This window comes from Anabrus simplex, chromosome X (genome assembly GCF_040414725.1).
Source record: "Anabrus simplex isolate iqAnaSimp1 chromosome X, ASM4041472v1, whole genome shotgun sequence".
Classification (NCBI taxonomy): Eukaryota; Metazoa; Arthropoda; class Insecta; order Orthoptera; family Tettigoniidae; genus Anabrus; species Anabrus simplex.
The window spans coordinates 160,552,472-160,574,449 of NC_090279.1; the positions used below are offsets into that span (position 1 = coordinate 160,552,472).

At 39.0% G+C, this 21,978-nt stretch overlaps 1 protein-coding gene across 3 annotated transcripts in view; it reads right to left on the reverse strand.

The window, feature by feature from the left end:
* LOC136886330 (ataxin-2-like protein) overlaps window positions 1-21,978 on the reverse strand; it is a 214,277-nt gene that overhangs the window by 55,153 nt on the left and 137,146 nt on the right. For all 3 annotated transcript variants that reach the window (XM_067159062.2, XM_067159063.2, XM_067159064.2), the window contains 2 exons: window positions 10,640-10,951; window positions 8,364-8,692 (listed from right to left, as the gene is read on the reverse strand). In XM_067159062.2, coding sequence (XP_067015163.2) covers window positions 8,364-8,692; window positions 10,640-10,951 — 641 coding nt within the window. The remainder of the gene's footprint in view (window positions 1-8,363; window positions 8,693-10,639; window positions 10,952-21,978) is intronic.

Sequence of the window (21,978 nt, forward strand, 5' to 3'; positions counted from 1 at the left end):
TTCAAGCGTTCCTTCCTTCATGACTTTTTTCTCATTCTTCACAATTTAATCACCACCACCAATATTATTATAGTCAGTGCAGTAAACCTGAATAAGATATAAATAATCGGAAATTGTATTCTCTCTAACTTTTGTTATGTAGTACTTTTTGATATGACCAATAAGACAGGTAAATTAAAAATTAAATTTTTGGCACCTTCCCCGAAACTACCATTTCGAACAGGGTGAATAAAAATCCTCATTCCCCGACTTTACATTCCAATTTTCATTAAATTCTGTTCACCCATTTTCTCGTACCTCTGTGGTGATATGGACTTGGCAACAAAAATCCAAAATATTTTTTTTCCCTTACAAGTTGCTTTACGTCGCACCGACACAGATAGATTTTATGGTGACAATGGAACAGGAAAAGTCTAGGAGTGGGAAGAAGGCGGCCGTGGCCTTAATTAAGGTTCAGCCCCAGCATTTGCCTGGCGTGAAAATGGCAAACCACGGAAAACCATCTTCAGGGCTGCCGACAGTGGGGTTCAAACACACTCTCTCCCGAATACTGTATACTGGCCGCACTTAAGCAACTGCAGCTATCAAGCTCTGTTAAAAATACAAGTTCACGAATATGTCTGTTGTCATAGCCGGTACGGTAAAAATGTATAAGACATAAATGATAAGAAATTTAATAATATATAACTTTAGTTATGAACAATTTATTGACAGGGCCAATTCTTCTTTTGCTACCACTTTTCCCCACACCTGTGGGGTCGTGAGTGCGAACTGCGTCACACATGTGGGTTTGGCCCAGTATTACGGCTGGATGCCCTTCCTGACGCCAACCTATACAGAGGGTAGAGTGGTATGATGAGGAGTGTGTTGGGTCGGACAAATACACCCAGTCCCCGAACCAGAAGAATTAATCAGCAGCGAGTACAATCTCCGACCCGGCCGGGAATCGAACCCAGGACCCTCTGAACCGAAGGCCAGTACGCTGACCATTCAGCCAACAAGTCGGACTTATCGATAGGGCCAATAATAACAAATATTTGAGAATTAAATTTTAGGCCTTCCCCTAAACTACCATTTCACTCAGCGTCAATAAAATTACTTATGGCCTAGATGTAGCAACTTATTCCCCGACAATTAAGAGATGAAAGTATATGATTTTCCACCTGTTCAATAAAAATTCAAATGTGATATACACTGAAATGTCACATTTTATTCATAAATATTAGGGACCGGTTTCGGCATGTCTATGCCATCATCAGCCTAATGTTAGATACACAAGGACACATGTCAATACACAAATAAACTTTCTAACATATTGGCAATTCATAATAGCGTTGATATATACAAAATTTTGAATGTATAAGAACTCTCAAATATACCTCTTATAAAATTTACGATAAAGGTAAAATGAACTATTTACAATTCTGTCTGAACAGCTTATACACCTAATAAAATTTGGGGTATTGACATTCCTATAGTATTAAAATTTAAGATGTTCTATCACGTAAAAATACTCATGTAAATAAAATTAGTAACAGTGTTCAGTATTGTTACATTGTAAAAGAGAATAGCTGTTCGTTATTTAATGTTTGTTAAAAATAGTTCCTTATTAGAATATAGGCGGTAAGCCAAGTTAAATTGAGCGGCTTTAAGAATCAAATAAATCTTGCTTGAAATAGCGGTAGTTTAGTTGTCAGGTTGCCAGATGGTTTTAAGTTTCTAAATCTCAGAAGTACAAAGAACATGTGAGTGGCTGAGGCCGTAGTTTGACGAGTACGAGTTCACAAAGCACTATGTCATCAGGTGGTGAAATGCAATTCTAGAGATCTTGTTTCAAAACGGACCTAAAAAAGATTGAAAAGTGTATCAATCTAACGTAAAAAAGAACGCGAAAGAAAATAGACAATTTTGAAATAGAAACTCACCTCATGCACCACATACTAGCAGAAGGCTAAAGAGGAACTAATACGGGATACTAGCGAGCGATGTGTCAGGCAGCAAGCCGCAAGTACTGGCGGGGAATCGGGGAGTGTCATGTAGGTGGAGGGGGAGAGGTTGCAGGCAGAGGCGAGTAGGGGTCGGGAGGGTGTGGATTTCGGTAGGAGTAATACGCTAACATGTTGCGAACTGTTTTATATAATGGCTGATCTTTAGGCATTTTGAGCTTATTAATAATTGAAATAAGGACGTAGAATAAGATGGTCGGTTTTTCAGATATCTCATTGAGATTAAAATTCAAATTGTAATATTGGTCCAAATGAATAAAGCACTGCTCTGTAAGGTCTAAAAGAAGCCCTTTATTCATAACTTCGATGATATCTAAATCGTTGTCAATCCCGTAGAAGCTGTGTTTGTAGTCGTGCGTATGCTGTCCTACGGCTGAGAATCTTTTGTATTTGATGGCATTAATATGTTCGTTGTACCTAATTTTGAAGGATCTCCCGGTTTGTCCGAGATAACTGCTGGAACAGTCGTTGCAGTGATATCTGTATACGCCTGATCTGTCGAAAGGGTTAAGAAAGTTGACACGGCTGGAGTTGTGGAATATATCAAGATTCCTGTTATTAGTTTTAAAGACGATATATACGTCCTTCTCTTTGAATAGGTTAGTTAGTCTTTTGGTCCAGATTTGTCGATGATACATTTATCATAATGGATCAACGCAACACCGATGCAATTACCACCCTAACACACCTCAATGACATTGATACGAATATTAAGTTCACTACAGAATCTGAAACCAATAAGACCCTCAATTTTTAGATTTACCTATTACCAGATTCCCAACCACCTTTAAATGTAAAATCTATAGAAAACTGACGCATACAGCTACAACCATTCAACAAGACTCTTCACATCCCCCTTGCCATAAACGTGCCATCTATAATAGTCTAGTACACCGTGCCTATAATATCCCCATGTCGAAAGCAGATCTTAATAAAGAACGTAATATTATACGTAATATTGCACTGCATAATGGTTTTAATCATGGTTTCATAGAATGCATAATATGTAAATTTAAACACCGACCCAAAACTTGCCTACAGAAAGAAAAAATGAAACCAGTTACATACGCAACTTTTACATTTAACCCGGATATTTACCGTGTAACTAACCTATTCAAAAAGAAGGACGTATATATCGCCTTTAAAACCAATAACAGGAATCTTGATATATTCCACAATTCCAGCCGTGTCAACTTTCTTAACCCTTTCGACAGATCAGGCGTATGCAGATATCACTGCAGCGACTGTTCCAGGCAGTTATCTCGGAAAACCAGGAGATCCTTCAAAATTAGGTACAACGAACATATTAATGCCATCAAATACAAAAGATTCTCAGCCGTAGGACAGCATACGCACGACTACAAACACAGCTTCTACGAGATTGACAACGATTTAGATATCATCGAAGTTATGAATAAAGGGCTTCTTTTAGACCTTACAGAGCAGTGCTTTATTCATTTGGACCAATATTACAACTCGAATTTTAATCTCAATGAGATATCTGAAAATCCGACCATCTTATTCTATGTCCTTATTTCAATTATTAGTAAGCTCAAAATGCCTAAAGATCAGCCATTACATAAAACAGTTCGCAACATGTTAGCGTATTACCCCTACCGAAATCCACGCCCTCCCGACCCCTACTCGCCTCTGCCTGCAACCTCTCTCCCTCCACCTACATGACACGCCCCGATTCCCCACCAGTATTTGCCGCTTGCTGCCTGACACATCGCTCGCTAGTATCCCGTATTAGTTCCTCTTTAGCCTTCTGCTAGTATGTGGTGCATGAGGTGAGTTTCTATTTCAAAATTGTCTATTTTCTTTCGCGTTCTTTTTTACGTTAGATTGATACACTTTTCAATCTTTTTTAGGTCCGTTTTGAAACAAGATCTCTAGAATTGCATTTCACCACCTGATGACATAGTGCTTTGTGAACTCGTACTCGTCAAACTACAGCCTCAGCCACTCACATGTTCTTTGTACTTCTGAGATTTAGAAACTTAAAACCATCTGGCAACCTGACAACTAAGCTACCGCTATTTCAAGCAAGATTTATTTGATTCTTAAAGCCGCTCAATTTCACTTGGCTTACCGCCTATATTCTAATGAGGAACTATTTTTAACAAACATTAAATAACGAACAGCTATTCTCTTTTACAATGTAACAATACTGGACACTGTTACTAATTTTATTTACGTGAGTATTTTTACGTGATAGAATGTCTTAAATTTTAATACTATAGGAATGTCAATACCCCAAATTTTATTAGGTGTATAAGCTGTTCAGACAGAATTGTAAATAGATCATTTTACCTTTATCGTAAATTTTATAAGAGGTATATTTGAGAGTTTTTATACATTCAAAATTTTGTATATATCAACGCTATTATGAATTGCCAATGTTAGAAAGTTTATTTGTGTATTGACATGTGTCCTTGTGTATCTAACATTAGGCTGATGATGGCATAGACATGCCGAAACCGTTCCATAATATTTATGAATACAATGTGACATTTCAGTGTATATCACATTTGAATTTGTATTGAACAGGTGGAAAATCATATACTTTCATCTCTTAATTGTAAATCTTATTTCAATACGGACCAATTATGAAGTTTTTAACATTAAATTATTCCCCGACTTCATATACTGATTGTCATTAATTTCTCTGCAGCCGTTTTCTCGTGATGAGCGTACATACATGCAGACAGAATTCCGGAAAATTAAAATGTGCATTTCCCCTTGTTACTGTGGTCACGACCGGTACAGAAATATCATTCTTTTTAAATTCTAAACAATGTACAGACAAAACTTTCATTTATATTGAGATGAATTAAAATTAGACAGAATTGTCTCCAAATGGCTCCTAAAATTCCCAGAAAAGCTACTAATCGTTATCAGTGAAATGTCACTAAATTACTAAAAAAAGACTCCATGTCTAGCGACTAGTCTCTAGAATAGACTAGACTGATGTGAACTGTGAACGAACACGAACATAGCACACGAGAAAAAGAGCTTGACAATTGATATTCGCGTTGCGATATACAGGTTTCAATAAACATCGCACATTAGCGCACATTTCACGCATCAATAAACGTTGATATTTCGTTTGAAAGCGGCCAATGAGCGAAATACTTCCGGCCATTGGCATTAAAAAAACTGAAATGGCGGGATTTGAAAACAAATGTTTGAAGTTCACCAAAAAGTAAGCTAAAATCAGGAGAAATCATTGAATAATCGCGAGGCGGGAAAAACTGTCGAAAATCGGGAGTCTCCCGCCTAAATCAGGAAAGTTGGCAGGTATGCATACACCATAAAAATGCAAATGGGAAAATCAGAGATAAAGAGAAGTGCCAGATGGGACTTTTGCTAATGTCTGACAGTTCTACAAAGGTATAAGGAGCTGTGTTCAGATTCAGACTGACAGGTCAGAGTGGTTTGAAACTAAGAGCAGAGTTGTCTATTCTCACATATTTTGATTACTGTAATAGATGAGATAATCAAAACTGTCATGATGGTATGTCAAGGGGTGAGATAGATCCCAAGGTACAGGGAAAGGTAGAGTTTAAAAAGATTGGATTAAATATTAGCAGAAACAAGAAAGTTGGTTTAGGAATTAAAAGGAAAACTGAAACAGTTTACTTTAAAATCAGTCAGGATACTATAGACATCATAAACTACTTTAAAACATCAGGCAGCTATGTCTTGTTTGGTAATAATATCAAAATATCAGCAATCAAATACTAACTACATAGTTCTACTGTTCTATATGTCATCTTCTCTGGCATGGATCTTTTCCTCAATCCTCGGAAGTCATATAACATGGCCTATGGACTTAAAGCAGTTATGCTGACATGTCCAGAAAATAGAAATGAAGATCCCTCAGCTCCTGTCTCCAAAAGATAAGGAAACTAAATAAAAAATGGGGAGATTTGCCAAGAGCTTGGATTAGAAATGAGCTTCTTAGCAATATTAGAACTGAATAGACTATAGTGAGATAGCCATAATGGAGGGGAGTGGTGATGGCAATGCATAAGGAGGGGGCAAAACTATTAGACATAGTAAATGAAGCCAAGCTGGATAGTGTTCCAGATTTCAAGTACTTGGACAGCATTCTATCAAACGACAACCTGGCAAAACACGAGGCAAACAAATGAATTAATAAGGTGACGTGATTTTACCCCCAAGTAAGACTTCTGCTGTGTGATGAGCAAATACCCATGAAAACAAAGGTGACATTGTACAAGTGCTATTGTACACAGATTCTTACATATAGTCTTGAAACCACAGTACTGACCAATACAGATAATTCTAAACTCCAGGCAGCTAAAATGAAGTTCCTTCATACTACGATTCAGAAAACTATGAAAGACTAGATCAGGAATGAAGAGATTAGAGAAGAAGTAGGAATAGATGATTCACTCCTCAATAAGATCCAGGAAAGAAAAGAAAAAAAAGAGGAATTTGACAGAAAAGTAAAAGGAAGACGACTTGTGCGAAGGCCATGAAAGAAGTGGATAGATCTAGTTAAGAACGACGTGCTGCAGAGGGGGCATGACTGGGACAAGTTAGTGGAAGAAGAGTGGTACAAGGACAGAATGAGATGGAGGGGGCTCATTTACCACACCTGGGCAATTGGAGATGGTTCAAGGTGATGATCAAGGGAAAAATAATCAGGAAAAAGAGACTGAAAAATAAAATTGCAGAAAGTCTTTCACATGACCAGGCAGCAGGTGCAACATTTCAGTTAATGGTAAAACCCACACTTCTCTATGACCTAAGTAATGGCCTTGGCCTTTGCTACTCTCCTACAAACCTCAATATCCTTTCTACTTCAGAGCCTCGCATCTTGCATGGTCACCTGTAGTGTGTAATTAGGAAATGTCCAGAACACAAGCAGGAGTGAAAATGAGCTAAAGAACAAATTTTATGGCATCCTTCAAGTCAAATGTGTTACGATATGCTGCAGAAAGAGGAGTGAGAGTTGTAAATACGAAGTGCAGCCGTGTATGATTCGTTAGTGATGCAACCGGAGAGACAAACTGTTGGGAGCAAAAAAAACATGTAATTCCTTCCGCAAAGTGAAGAAAGGAAAATACGAAAATGTGGACATAAAAGTTCTAGAGTGGGCTAGAGAAGCAGAAGAGAATGGCAATGCTGTAAATCATGAAATGATGCAATACAAAGCACATGAATTTGCATGGAGTCTTGGTATTGCGAGGAACAATTTTAAAGCAAGTAGGGGTTGGACAGAATGCTTTATGCACCAAAATGGACGAAGTTTGCGGAGGTTGACAGCACTGTACCAGCAGCTGCCATTAATTTATACCAACAAAATGATTGAATTTCACTGCTTTGTTGCAAGACTTTGACACTGCAATGCTGTACAACCTTAAACGCAGCACCATGCTGAGCAGCTGTGGCAAAGGCGCAGTGTTTATTCATGACCAGTCAGATGTGGTAATGCAGTAGGTGGCTGATGTGAAACTGTTTAGATGTAATCATCTCTTTTTGTGTAAATAAAGTATAGATTTAAACAAATAATTTACGTGTTGATTTAAAGACACTAGATATTCCTTTTCTGCTCCCAAACCACGCCAGCCTAACCTATACCCGATTTTTTTTTTTTCTGCTTCATGTCATACCGACACAGAGAGGTCTCATGGCGACAATGGGATAGGAAAGCGATAGGAGTGGGAAGGTAGTGGCCATGGCCTTAAGGTACAGTTCCAGCATTTGCGTGGTGTGAAAATGGGGGACAACAGAAAACCACCTTTAGGGCTGCAGACAGTAGGATTCGAACCTACTATCTCCCGAATGCAAGCTCACAACTCTGCGACTCTAACCGCACGGCCACTTCCTCGGTAAATTTTTATCTATTATACCCTCCCCTACTTTTCAAGCCAAAATTAAGAAAAATGGGGTTGTTATAGATGAGTAAATATGGTACTTTGATCTGAGACCTCAAGGATGACCAAAGACATCAGGGAAAAGCAAGCATGGAGAGAGTGGACACGAGAGATGCAGGATGGCAATGAAAATTAGAAATGGAACAGCAACTATGATTATTGTTGGACAGAACAAATTGGAACAGATTTGCTAGAGTGAAAAAAAGGATGATTATGTTTAACACCCACTTAAAACTCCAAGCTTACATCTCTTATTTAGACTTCAGAATTTCTCAAATGGATAAACCACCCAGAAGTAAGACCAACAAACTTACACTGTTTTACTTTAAGGTAAAATGGGGCACCAATTTACTAAAATTTACAACTGTAACACTCTTGAGAATAAAGCTGAACAACTAACATGAAATGCAAAATTAGCTCCATCCTACTCAAACTGCACAAGACCTACCGGTGTAAATGGCTTGGCATTAGGGTTGTAGACGAACTCCTTAGCGTTAGGGTTCAGTGTAGACTTCTTGAGTGCTGTCGTTACTTTGTCTACTGCATCAGTCTGATCTTTGGGCGATTCTTCTGCTGGGGAAGGCTGTTGTGGTGGTATTTGTTGCTGAGGTGGAGGAGGTTGCTGCTGCTGTGGAGGGGGCTGCGGTTGGGGTGGTTGCTGAACCACAGGTGGTGGCTGCTGTTGCTGTGGAGGTTGTTTCTTCTCCACCACCTCACTTTCTCCCAACTTGAAGTCCTGGTTAAACTTCTTTAGTTCCACCATATGTTCTTCCCGATCTAGAACGTGATTAATGGACACTGTACAAATTTGAATATATATCAGAATATCCTCAATAATCGTCAGTCACATAAAACTGAAAGATAGAGGAAGAGAAGTAGGAAAGAAATAGATGTGCGTCACTTAACATTAACAGAATCCCATAAACCATTGTAAACCAAATCAGTTGATATAAATATTGATTTTTGATGTCTTAGAAGGTTTCCAACTAACGTACAATGGAAAAAATGTATTGTGGTCTAGACTTGAAGAAGTGAATAGTGATGTATTAAGTCTACACACTTCTGTACAGTGTCGAAGCTTTGACACTAACTGATACCATGGAGAAGAAAATCCAAGCCTTCAAAATGTGGATCTACTACAGGTGACTTCTCGAGATTACAAGGGAGCAACACAGAAGTCCTCTGACATAGGGTTGCCAGCCTGAACTCGTGTTAACCGATGAGAAGAGGAAATTGCAGTATCTAGGCCATATAATGCGAAAGGAGTCGAAGTACTGCCTCCTGCAGCTCTTCTTGTATGTAAAGATCAATGGGAGAAGAGGACTTCGGGGAACGACTTCTGGTTGGATAATACATATCGAAAGCGGTGCACAATGTGCAGGCAACATGTCGTCAATCAAAAGCAAGTTACTGACGACAGAGGCCAGCAAAGGCAGTCACGTATTGCTCGGAGCGAATTGAGGGCCAAATTTTGAGAAATCGCTGTAGTCGTGACCATGTGGCTTGGTGTACACTGCTGTGTGTGTGAAACTGCAGAATCGAAGACCCAGTTGCACCCCAATGAACACTGCAATATATTGACAACAGTGCATGAGGTGAGACAACTTCATCAACATTGGACTGTTGATTATTGGAAAAAGGTTATCGGTCTTGACATGGGAAGTGTAGACAGGCGGACAAATATATGAAATCTGAAGATCTGTCAAGATGGCCCCTCAATGAGTGTTGCTACCCTCTCTCCTGATGAAGCTGGAAAGCAGAAACAAGCTCAAACAGGGGCTGAAAAGAGAACGATGTTAAAGAACAAGGATTGATGAAGAGGAACTTACCTATTCAAAGATGGCAGTATGTGAAGATGTGGAGATTGTCCTTATGAATTCATGCTTGTTCTTGTTTTCTTCATTTGCTTGCATTTCCCACACTGAGCTGCCATTGTGTTTGTCTTGTTATGTATTCCTTTCCATGTTCCTATCTTTCTAAGATTATGTTTGTGATTTTTTTTGTGTTATGATATTTAACAAGTCACGGTTGCATGGTCGCGTGTCAGACTGATTCCTGCAAGGAGGAGGAGGAGGAGGAGCAGGAGGCGGCCTGCTACCTGATGTATGGAGAATGTTGCAGTCAGACTGCACTACTGAAGATTTTCTTCGGGTAGATTATTCTGTGATCACTGCAGAGGAAAGAAGTGTGTAGGAGTTGGTTGCTGAGCAAACAGCAGCTGAGTCTCCCACCAGTGACAGTGATGAAGCAGAGGAAGACAGTGAAGTGATGCCTACCAGTGCTGATGCACAAGTGCAGCAGTGAATGTTTTATGCAGGTATCTCATCTGTAGAGGGGGGTGAAAATAATTTTCATAACCTTTATGAGTTTGAAAAACAAATAGAGGTCATAAGAAATAAGAAGTGCAAACAGAGATCGATTCTGGACTATTTTGGTAGGACGCAGTAATTGTGTAGTTTTCCATCCGGAATAAATTTGTGTTAATGTTGTAACTGAAATACTCTATAAATTAATAATGTGCATTTGTGTAACATTTACCTCCTTTTCCAGAGCATTTTTATATATACCTGTACAAGTTGTTTCCCACGATTTACACTTTCCCTCCTTTTACACCAGTATTCCTTGGTCCCTTGAAAAGTGTAAAAGAGGGGTAATACTGTACTTTCAAAAGGAAATGGATCTAAGTGTAGGCTACAGATAATGACCATTATCAACTGAACTTACTGCGTTGTATAGGCATTTTCCTCGGAGCATTGGCGACCATGCTGGCAGCAGTAACTTGAGCAGCTGGGGAAGGTTGTTGAGGTTGTTGCTGAGGCTGTGGTGGTAGTTCAGCCACTACCTTCGGTGGTGGTGGCTGCTGAGGCACAACAGGTACCACTGCTGGTGGTCCCATCACCTGTGTTGGTGTAGGAACTGGCGGCACAGCAGTTGGGAAGGGAGCTGGAGGCATTCCAGCAGGAGGACCGCCATGATGTGGGTGCTTCGTAGGACCTTGTGGATCCTGAGGGTAGCGCCCATCTCCTGGCCGGGGAACTGTGTAACGAACAGTGACGACAACAAACAGATTCACGATATCATTATGAGTCAAAACAACACCAACGTGCAAAAGTTACAAACAGGGATTAAAAATAAAATATTCAATACAAAAATATACAAAAGAACACAAAAGAAGGAAGTAGTAAAATGTTACATATACGAGGACTACAACTTTAGACCATGGAATCAAATCAATATTCTCACAGAAGTTTAGTAAATATCAGAGTATCAGTACAGTGAGATATAAATCAGGCTGATAAAGGAAATATAAAGAAGTGTACAACTCACTAAACACCTTTCTGCCTGAATGATTAATACATACTGTTGCAACATTTCTTTCTTGTTTATTTTTTACTACTATCTCTCTCTTTCATGTCCAGCTTGATTATTTAACACCTCCTTTCTATCTACTGCTTATACTCTGATGAGCCTGAAGTCGTGGAATAGCAGTCAGTGGCACTACGATATAATGACATCTTGAAAATGCCCAGACATGCATCGGTTGTGAACTGGCATAATGAGAGTGAGCATAAACACCGTCTGTGCTGGTCATGGCAAGGCGAATATTGCCTTTCAAACAAGGCATGATAGCGGCGGTCAGATGAATGGGACATTCCATTGCTGCACTTCACCAGGTTAGACGAGGACCTACACAATACTAGACGCCTATCCCATGACCTAAGACATGTCAGTGTATTCTGACTTTAATACATTTAGTCCCATCAATCGCTTATCTTAACATACAGTAGCTCCCCGTACAATCTTGCATATACAGTGAAACCTCATTAACCTCCTCGGGCCCCGCGTAACCTATAGGTTACATAGGTTCCCAATTTTTTATCTCTGTCTCCAAGCAGTGCAGGCCATGGACTAATGACTAATGATTCCAATACCATCTCAGAGAGTGCAGCATCGGCTACGCTGATTTTCAGACACTTACCTCGCCACAGTTGGTCACAATGAATGTTTACAAAATGGAGTCCACTAGTTATTGGCGGAAATCGCATCACAGTGAAAGTAAGTACACTTTTCCAGTAATAATAATAGTTCCAGTATTCTGAAAAAGAGTAGTAATGATTCTACAAGTTCACTAATACGCAATTCATGAGTAATTTTATAGGAATCGGCAAAGTGTAACGAACAGAGGCTTATCTTGTATTGATGTAACCTATAGGTTACAGTGGGTCTCACTTGAAGTAATATTTTATACAATGGGACATATGCATAAAAATGTAGAACATTCTACAAGCACAAGCAATAAGTAAAAGTAAATGCTTTCAGCAAATACCGGCAAGTAAAAGCATTTGCTTAAATTGATATCAAATCAAATCAATCAAATCAAAATCTCTTTATTTGCAGATGAGGTGTCTACCTCGGTGGCAAATGGTACACTAAAATACATTATTGTCAAGCAATAAATATTAAATTAACAAGAGAAGAAAATTTTCCTATAATACAATATTATACAATTTACGCTAACAATGTTTTCTATTAAACACACGGCTTATCCTTAATAAATTTATATTGTTTACAAAATTCTACTTATAATATCTCCTGTACTACTTACAAATATAGTCAACTCATATACAGTATGTGGAATTACTTCAAATAATACTATGCAACTGGTATAAGATTAAAATTTACATTGCACTTATTTACTTTTTTACCCATTTTGGAACCTAAGTAGCATAACGACCTGCTGCGTCTTAACCAGAGCCCCTTTTGCCACCACTTTTCAGAGTTCCTGAAGGGCCTTCACAGCTACCGTAGCGGTCCCAGGGCCCTCGAAGTCCCCACTGTACTTCACCCCTACAGGCAGTCCCCTACTTTGGCTGTCCAAACTCCTTAGACCAGGGGATGGAATTAATTTATTCACACACATTTTTTTTTATTTACAATAACCTGCACTGTTCGAATGCCCTCTAACACTTCATTTATTTTCTCTGTTGCTGTTTATTCTCTTCTTGAATATCTGTACAGATTTTGGAAAAGGATCAAACACTACCCCTTGTAAAATGTTCCACTCCTTCACACCCTTCCCAATGAATGAAAATTTACCCCAATCGCTTCTGCTAAAATTCCTTCAAATTTTATATTTGTGGTCAGTCCTGCCGATATAATTATTTTCCAACTGAAGCCTCTCACGGATATCTCTCCATGCTTCTTCTCCTGTATAGGCTCTATATAATCCTATAAGTCTAGTTTTCTCCCTTCTCTTACTTAAAGTCTCCCAGCCAAGTTCCTTTAACATTTCTGATACCGGGCGAGTTGGCCGTGCGCGTAGAGGCGCGCGGCTGTGAGCTTGCATCCGGGAGATAGTAGGTTCGAATCCCACTATCGGCAGCCCTGAAAATGGTTTTTCCGTGGTTTCCCATTTTCACACCAGGCAAATGCTGGGGCTGTACCTTAATTAAGGCCACGGCCGCTTCCTTCCAACTCCTAGGCCTTTCCTATCCCATCGTCGCCATAAGACCTATCTGTGTCGGTGCGACGTAAACCCCATAGCAAAAAAAAAATAAAACATTTCTGATACACTACTCTTTCTCCTGAAATCCCCTGTTACAAATCTTGCTGCTTTCCTCTGCACACTATCTATTTCTTTTATTAGGTATTCTTGGTGAGGATCCCAAACACTGTTTGCATATTCCAATAATGGACGAACCATACTTAAGTAACTTTTTTCTTTTAATTCTTTGTTGCATCCTTTAAGTAGCCTCATTATGACATGTAACGATCTGTATGCTTTCCCAACAATGTCATCAATATGACCCTTCCAGTGCAAATTACTTTCAAATCTCACACCTAAGTATTTGCACTTGCCATCTTTTGGGATAACTACCTCATCCAAAGTATATTCAAATTCAGTTTTAAAGCTCCTGTTAGTAAAAGTTGTAACAGTTGATTTGCCTCCATTAACCTTCATATTATTTTCTTCAACCCATTGTTGGATACTTTCAAGGTCCCTTTGTAATTCTGAACAATCCTCAATGTTGTTTATTTCCCTATAAACAATTATGTCATCTGCATACAATCTTATTTTTGATGTTATATTGTTCCCTAAATCATTTGCGTATATTAAGAAAAGTAACGGACCGATTATACTACCCTGTGCAATTCCCTTCCAAACTTTCTCTTCCTGAGATACATTATTTCCTACTTTGACGTTCTGAACCCTTGAATTTAGAAATGTTTTTATCCAACGTGTAACCCTTACGTCCAATCCTATTCCCTCCAATTTCCTTAATAATATTCCATGTTCCACTCTATCAAAGGCTATGGAAAGATCTATGGCTATGCAATCTAACTGACCTCCTGAATCCAACTGATCTGATATGTCCTGCTGAAATCCCACCAGTTGTGCCTCACAAGAAAATTTCTTTCTAAATCCATACTGGCTCCTCATGAACCAATTTTTATCATCACATATCCCTCTGATGTACTTTGATATTAAACTCTCCAGTATTTTACAAACTATACTGGTCAGGCTGATTGGTCTGTAGTTCTCTGGTTTCCTTTTATCACCCTTTCCTTTATAAATTGGTATTATTATAGATTCCTTCCATTCCTTTGGTATTACACTATTATTTATGACATAGTCAAAGAGGAATTTTAAATAAGGCACTATGTACCACCCCATTGTCTTTAATACCTCCCCAGTAATTTGATCACTTCCTGCTGCTTTTCCTTGCTGAAGCAGTTGGATTTCTCTGAAAATATCTTCGTTTGTGAATGAGAAGCTTCTTGTTTCCCTCTGTCTCTCTCCCTCTCTATCTTCTGTTTCGGTTTCCAACTCTTGACAATCATCTACTGAATCTCTAAATTCCCTACTAAATAGGTTTGCTTTCTCAGCATCTGTTAAATAGTGTTCACCCCCTTCTCCCACCTTTGTAGGAATTTGGATTCCTTTTCCTTTTTTATTCCTGATATATGAATACAGCTTTTTCCATTTCCCTTTGTGGTCATTACCCTCTTGAAGTATGCCATTCATATAATTCTCTTTTGCTTCCTTTTTCACTCTATTCAGTTCCCTCATTAGCTGTTTTCTAGTTTCTCTACTCTCCCTACGCTCTTTGATTTTCCTGTTTACTATTCTACATTTTCTTTTTAATTTTCTTATTTCCCTTGTATAATAAATAGGGTCTGAGGTCATTTTACCCTTCTTAACAGGTACAAATCTCTTCTCTCCTTCCCAAATGATTCCTTTAAATTTAGCCCAAAGTGTATCCACGTTACTCCCTTCACTTATCCAACAACTGAATTGTGATTTAAGGTAAGTCCCAAATTCATCAACTTTAGTTTTTCTGTACAATTTCTTGTCTTGTGTAACCCTCTTATTAAGCCTTTTTGGTACGAGTCCTACATCCATTATTACAGCCTTATGGTCTCCTATTCCTTCAATTACCTCAGTTTTATCAACAATTTCCCATGGTTTAACCAAGAATACATCTAGTAAGTTATCGAGACGAGTCGGTTCTTGTACTACTTGTGTAAATCTTCCCTCCCAAATTAACTTATTTGCCAGTTTCTGTTCATGGGCTTCACTTGCAGCTCCATTCCATTCAACTTCAGGCAAATTTAGATCTCCCCCAATTATTACCATATCATTATTATTGTTTTTACAAGTATAATCTATTATTTTCTCAAAGATTTCCATGTCTCTTTCCTCTCTTCCAGGCCTGTATGTTCCTATAATTCCCACCTCCTTCATATTATCACAAACTAATTTTATCCCTAATATTTCATCCCTTTCATCGGTAAACCATTCATGTGAACAGTAAGTTTCCTTCACCAGAATAAACAACCCCCCTCCCTTTTTATCTCCTCGGTCTCTACAATAGGCTGTGTACCCTTCTGGAAATACTTCTCTATTACCCACCCCTTCTTTCAACCACAATTCCACTCCTATCACCACATCAGTCTCATAAGATTCCATCAATGTACCGAATTTTAATTGTTTATTTACTACACTTTGACAGTTTACCAAGAGCAATCTCAGACCCCCTTCTTCCCTAAAATTTGACTGTTGCAATTGGGTAACTTGAAATTCCTTACTATCCTGAGTTTCTTTTTCTAGTTGACTGAGCCAGCTTGAAGTACAGCTGGCTCTTTCTAGTAGTTTTCCTGGTCAGTATTATAACTCAAGTGAGTTGCCTGTTTTACAGTACATATCTTAAGATTAATAAAATCTAGAACAATATTTGCTATCTTTCGTTTACCTGAATTGTTCAGATGGAGGCCATGTTTTTTATAACAATATCTCTCAAAACTGCTGCATTCAATAACCTGAGTATTCTGAAAATGTTTACAAATTTTAACAATATCTGTATTGACCTTGTCCACTTCAATGTTTACACACGAGTCTCTACTCAAATCATGCCTGTGGGGCACGTTTACTACAAAAACGTTAGTGTGGGTCAGCTTCCCTAGTGTATGTTTAAGTTGTGATCTTACATTCTTGGTGTCGTCGTGAGCTACGTCGTTCGTCCCACCGATGATAAGCACTGCATCGCCGCTCACGAAGTTCCTAGTTGCTGCTTCTAAGTTTTCCACAACACTGGTGATAGAAGCTCCTGGATATATTTGTCCGGTTGCTGCTATATTCTCGTCGTTAATCACTCCCGCAATTCCCCTTCCTTGGCTATCACCAAACACAGCTACCTTCGCTGATTTAGGCCTAACTGGGTCTTGAATCTGAATTCTAGGCCTAAATTTTAAACTCTGCACGGCAACGGCAGCGGATCGCGATGATTTGGTTTCACGCGCGCGATCACTTTCTTCCAGAATTAAATTATTTAGGGCAGAAAACCTATTTCTGATGTTTATTTCCGGAAATTCAGTTGTAGATTTCTTCTTAGCCGGCCATCCACGAACTACTTGACACCACGTGCTCGAGTTTGTTACTTGTACCGGTATATCACTCGAAGAATGGTCAGTCCCAAATTCTAGCGATCGCAGTCTTTCTTTTAATTCTTTATTTTCAACTTTAAGAGTCTCATTGTCCTTTTTTAGAATGTTTATAATTTCTAATGCACTTTTATATTCCTCATCGACTGTTTTCGGTGCTTCGTCAACGCCGTTCCCAACAACAACATTCCGAACACACTGCTCACAAATCCAGTCAATATTTTCATTCGTTTTTAGTCTCTAGGGCAATTTCCGCACTTATAATGCCACTATCGATCACATGAATCACACAACATTCCATTTTTCACTAATCTTCGACATGTTCCGCACTTTTAGTCACATTTTACGGTTAATTTACTCTGAGAATAAAACACTACGTCGTCATTACCGGGCGCCATATGAATAACCTTTTGCTTGTGCTGACTAGAAAGTGCTGCAAGTTTTTCCAGCACATGCTGACTTCTTAGAATATTCTAACTAGCATTTTCTAATCGCGCAAAGCATGCTGGTTGCCGATAAGACGTTATGTTAGTATAGAAACACGTGTTGACCGCCGTAACCTATGAGTTTTGTATTCGGTGTTACTGGTGTTTACAGCTCGTTTCCATTTCCTGGAGTGCATATTCAGTGTTCTACGATGTCCGAGATATCAGAAACAGATGTAGAAATTGACGTAAATTTTAACTTCATTTCAATGATCAAACAGTTACCAGTGTTATTAAGTAAATCGCAAACTCCTTCGACGAAAACAGCTAAATTACAAGCTGTTGAACAATTATGCGAGAGTTGCGAGAAGAATTTCGGGCGGCAATTCACAGCAGATCAGGTGAAAAAAAGGATCCATAACATGAAGACCGAAGTGAAAAAGAAGAGTGACCGTAACACTACAGGAAACAGGATGATACAGTTGAAGAAATGGGAGGAGGAACTTCTAAATTTAATGGAAGGACAACAAAATCCATCATTCACTCGTGTACCAGGTATGTCTATTAATTAATTTTTTAAAACAATTTGCTTTACGTCGCGCCGAAACAGGTAGGTCTTACGGCGGCGATGGGACAGGAAAGGCCTAGGAGCGAGAATGAAGCGGCCGTAGCCTAAATTAAGGTACAGCCCCGGCATTTGCCTGGTGTGAAATGGGAAACCATGGAAAACCATATTCAGGGCTGGGGTTCGAACCCACTATCACTCGGGTGCAACCTCAAAGCTGCGCGGCCCTAACCGCACGGCCAACTCGCCCGGTATTAAACTTTACTGGACTCATTGATGAAATACCACATCACTCCGCAAGCTGTGTATTAATTAGAAAAATAATCGTTAGACCTAACGTATTTCTTTCTTTTATGAATCATTCATGTTGGGTTCATTTTATTAATCTGTAGATCAAGGTCAGTAATTCTATTTCATCAACATTTCAGGAGGATGCGCTGTAGGAGGAAGTAAGGAACACGCAGCTCATATCAATGATGATAGCATATCGCTACAGAGTACGACACCACCACCAAGAAAGTACAAGAAAATAAAATTAGCTGCAGAGACTGAGGAGACGGAAAGACTTTCGAACATGGAACTTCAGAGACTGGTGTTATTGGAACAGCTTAAGTTAGTTCGCATGCAACAACAGGAAGTAGAAGAACGGAAATTAGTTTCAAAATTAAACTTAAGTGAACAAACCTACATACAGTTTGAATTATGTGTGGAACATAAAATCAGAGAAATAAGTGTTGGTATTTGTATTCAACTGAGGCGAAATGATACAGTAGCATACAAGATGAAGTGAATCACAAATAAATTTATAACGATGTAAGAGTATAAGTTAAATGAAAAACACGAGCCACACAACTGTTAAATTTTGTCATTTCCAGATCACAGTGCTTCACTACTTTCATAGTTGATTTACAGCAACTTGTTGAAACAAAATATTAGCGATTTCATTTCTTCTCTGTGCACCACGTCTTCTCATGTCATCATAACCATATTCTTGTTCACCCCCATCATCATCGTTTTCTTCAGTATAAACATTATCAAAATTGTCCTCATCTCTTAAATGCTTAGAGACGTTATGCAGCACAAAGCAACAGATAATAATGCGTGAAATTTTCTGTACAGAAATTCTGACTTTGTTTGCTAGTAGAGGGAAACGTCTCTTCAGCTGACCAAAACATCTTTCAATAATTACTCTGTTATGAGCATGCAAGTGATTGTAATTTTCTTCTTGTGGATTTTGAGGGTTTCGGTAAGGAGTTAGCAGCCAAGGTACAAGCCCGTAACCTAAATCACCCAACAGTATTGCAGCTCCCGCATGGTCTCGCAATCCTTCATACACACGTGAATTCTTAAATATGCGACTGTCATGTACAGAACCAGGCCAGCTAGCATCAACACTTGTAAAAACTTCCCTTGAATTGCATGTTGCTTGTACATTGATAGAAGCGAAATTTTTGCGGTTGATGTATTCATCGCCGTGTAGTTGTGGCTTTAAAATAGGTACATGTGCACAGTCAAGAGCACCGATCACACAAGGAAAGTTAAAGCGTTGCTGCCATTCCTCTTTAGCTATATTGATTTCTTGTGGACGTGACGGAAATTTTATCCAGCGATGTGCTTTTAGAAAAATTTTCTCGCTGACGAAATCAATGGTTCTACTAACAGTACTTTGATGCACTCTCGTATCTTCTCCTATCCCAACTTGAAAACCTGGATCGCCAACAAAACGAAGAAATATCTGCATTCGTTCCTTCTATGTTAACGCACCACCACGCGTCTCGTCACTTTCTCCCAAGAAAGAGCTCGAAATTAATTCAACATTTTCTTCGTTAATCTATACAAATGTTTATATGCACGTTCATCACTACGCCGTCTGGGATTATATAGTTTCCTGCGTCGGATATTCACAATTTGCGCCATTAAATCAACCGGAAGACAACACTAAGTTGTCACAGAACAAACTTCAAGCCAACTGAGACTGGCTTGGTAAATCTTAAGCAAATGGTTGCATAGTACTAGCACATGCTAGGTTTTATTCATGTAGAATTCAGCATTTGCTGGAAAATTAAGCAAATGCTTGCTAGCAAGTAAATACCAGTAAGTAAAGCAACTGCTAGATTATTTTATTCATACTTATTCCAGCATATGCTTACAAAGGAGGTAGCAAAATCATATGCTAGACTTTATGCATACGTCCCAATGTTTGTTTCTTTTTTTAGGCCTTGATTCCAATGCGATTCTGGAAATTGTCAATGGGGACGTGTCTGATATGTCAGACCTTTCTGACAACGAGGATGAAAGAACTCTCATCACTTAACTTCCTGTACCCCCCGATGGGACACATGTTCAGGAGGAGGATGAAGAAGATGGCGAAGGAGAAAATGATCAAGAAAGTGTCCAGTACGAGGGTATCTGGAAGATGTGTGATGTATTTGAACCATTTCCCCCAGCACCTCCACCAGAACCTGTACAAGAGCCAAAAATAATCCCCCCTCTCCCAAGATTCTACAGATACGTTGGAAGCAACATACTTGCCACACTGACAGAGTTTACAAACTGCAGATACCTACGTGACAAAGGGATTTGTTTGGATGCCACAGTAGAAGAGATGAGGAACTTTTTTGCTGCCACCATTATTATGTCTTACTTGAAATATCCCCGTATTGCTGTAAAGAACATTGTAAGGGAAGAAAAAGAGAAGAAATGGAATGAGTTTGCAGACAAACTGGAAGAGGACAGTAGAGGAAATATGAAATTGCTATACAGAGTAGTGAAGAACAAGCGAAGGGATCAAGAGACCATAAAAGCAATAGAACGTGATGATGGAACTCTGGCACAAGAACAGGGAGAAATTAAACAAGAACTCAAGAACTATTTCGAAAAGCTGCTGAATGGAGATACAGAAAACATAACAACGGATAGAGGAGAGCCAAGCCGAGGAACCACAACTGAACCACCAATTACATGGCTTGAGGTTGAAAATGCGCTCAAGAGCATGAAGAAAGGAAAGGCAGTGGGCATAGACGAACTAAGTGCAGATATGCTGAAAGCAGCAGGAATTCCAGGAATACAGTGGCTCTACAGACTGCTTAACAAGATATGGGAGGAAAATACTATTCCTGAGGACTGGAAGATGGGCATCATTGTACCTCTGTTCAAGAAAGGAAGCCGACGAAAATGTACTAATTACCGTGGTATCACACTACTGTCTCATGTCCTGAAAATATAGGAAAAAATAATAGAGACCAGAGATATTGTTGAACCAATTTTGGAAGAAGAGCAGTATGGTTTCAGACCAGGAAGGTCAACTACAGACCTTATATTTGCAATTAGTATGCTAATGGGAAAATACTGGGAGAAGAACAAGCCTTTATTTTTAATAATTTTGGACATTGAGAAAGCATACGATAGTGTACCAAGGGAAAGAATTTGGCAATGCATGAAAGAACTTCAAGTGCGAGACAGCCTTATAGACAAAGTGAAAATGTTGTATGGTGGAAACAGAAGCTGTGTTCAAGTAGTATGTGGTTTGTCGGACTGATTTGAAACAAAGAGAGGAGTGCAGCAGGGCAGCTCATTGTCACCACTTCTATGTATTATTGTAATGGATGTAGTAATGAAATCTATTAAAAGGAAAGAACATGGAGATATCAAAGCCTTCACATTTGCAGATGATGTTGCGATCTGGAGTGACTCAGAAGAGGAATTGGGAGAGAGAATACAAAGCTGGAATGAGGAGTTTAAGAAATATGGTTTAAACATCAGCAAGACCAAGACGGTGGTGATGAAAGTGTATGGGGAAGGAGCAGAACCAATAGTCATGTTAAATGAAGCTCAACTGGACAACGTTCCAGTTTTCAAATACTTGGGTAGCGTTATATCAAATGACAACCTAGCAAAACATGAGGTGAACAATCGAATCAATAAGGCAACACAATTTTACCACCAGGTAAGACACCTGCTGTGGGATGAGCAAATACCCATGAAAACAAAGATGACATTGTACAAGTCCTATTATACACCAATTCTTACATACAGTCTCGAAACCACAACACTGACCAATAGAGATAATTCCAAACTTCAGGCAGCTGAAATGAAATTCCTACGCACTATGATCCAGAAAACCAGGAAAG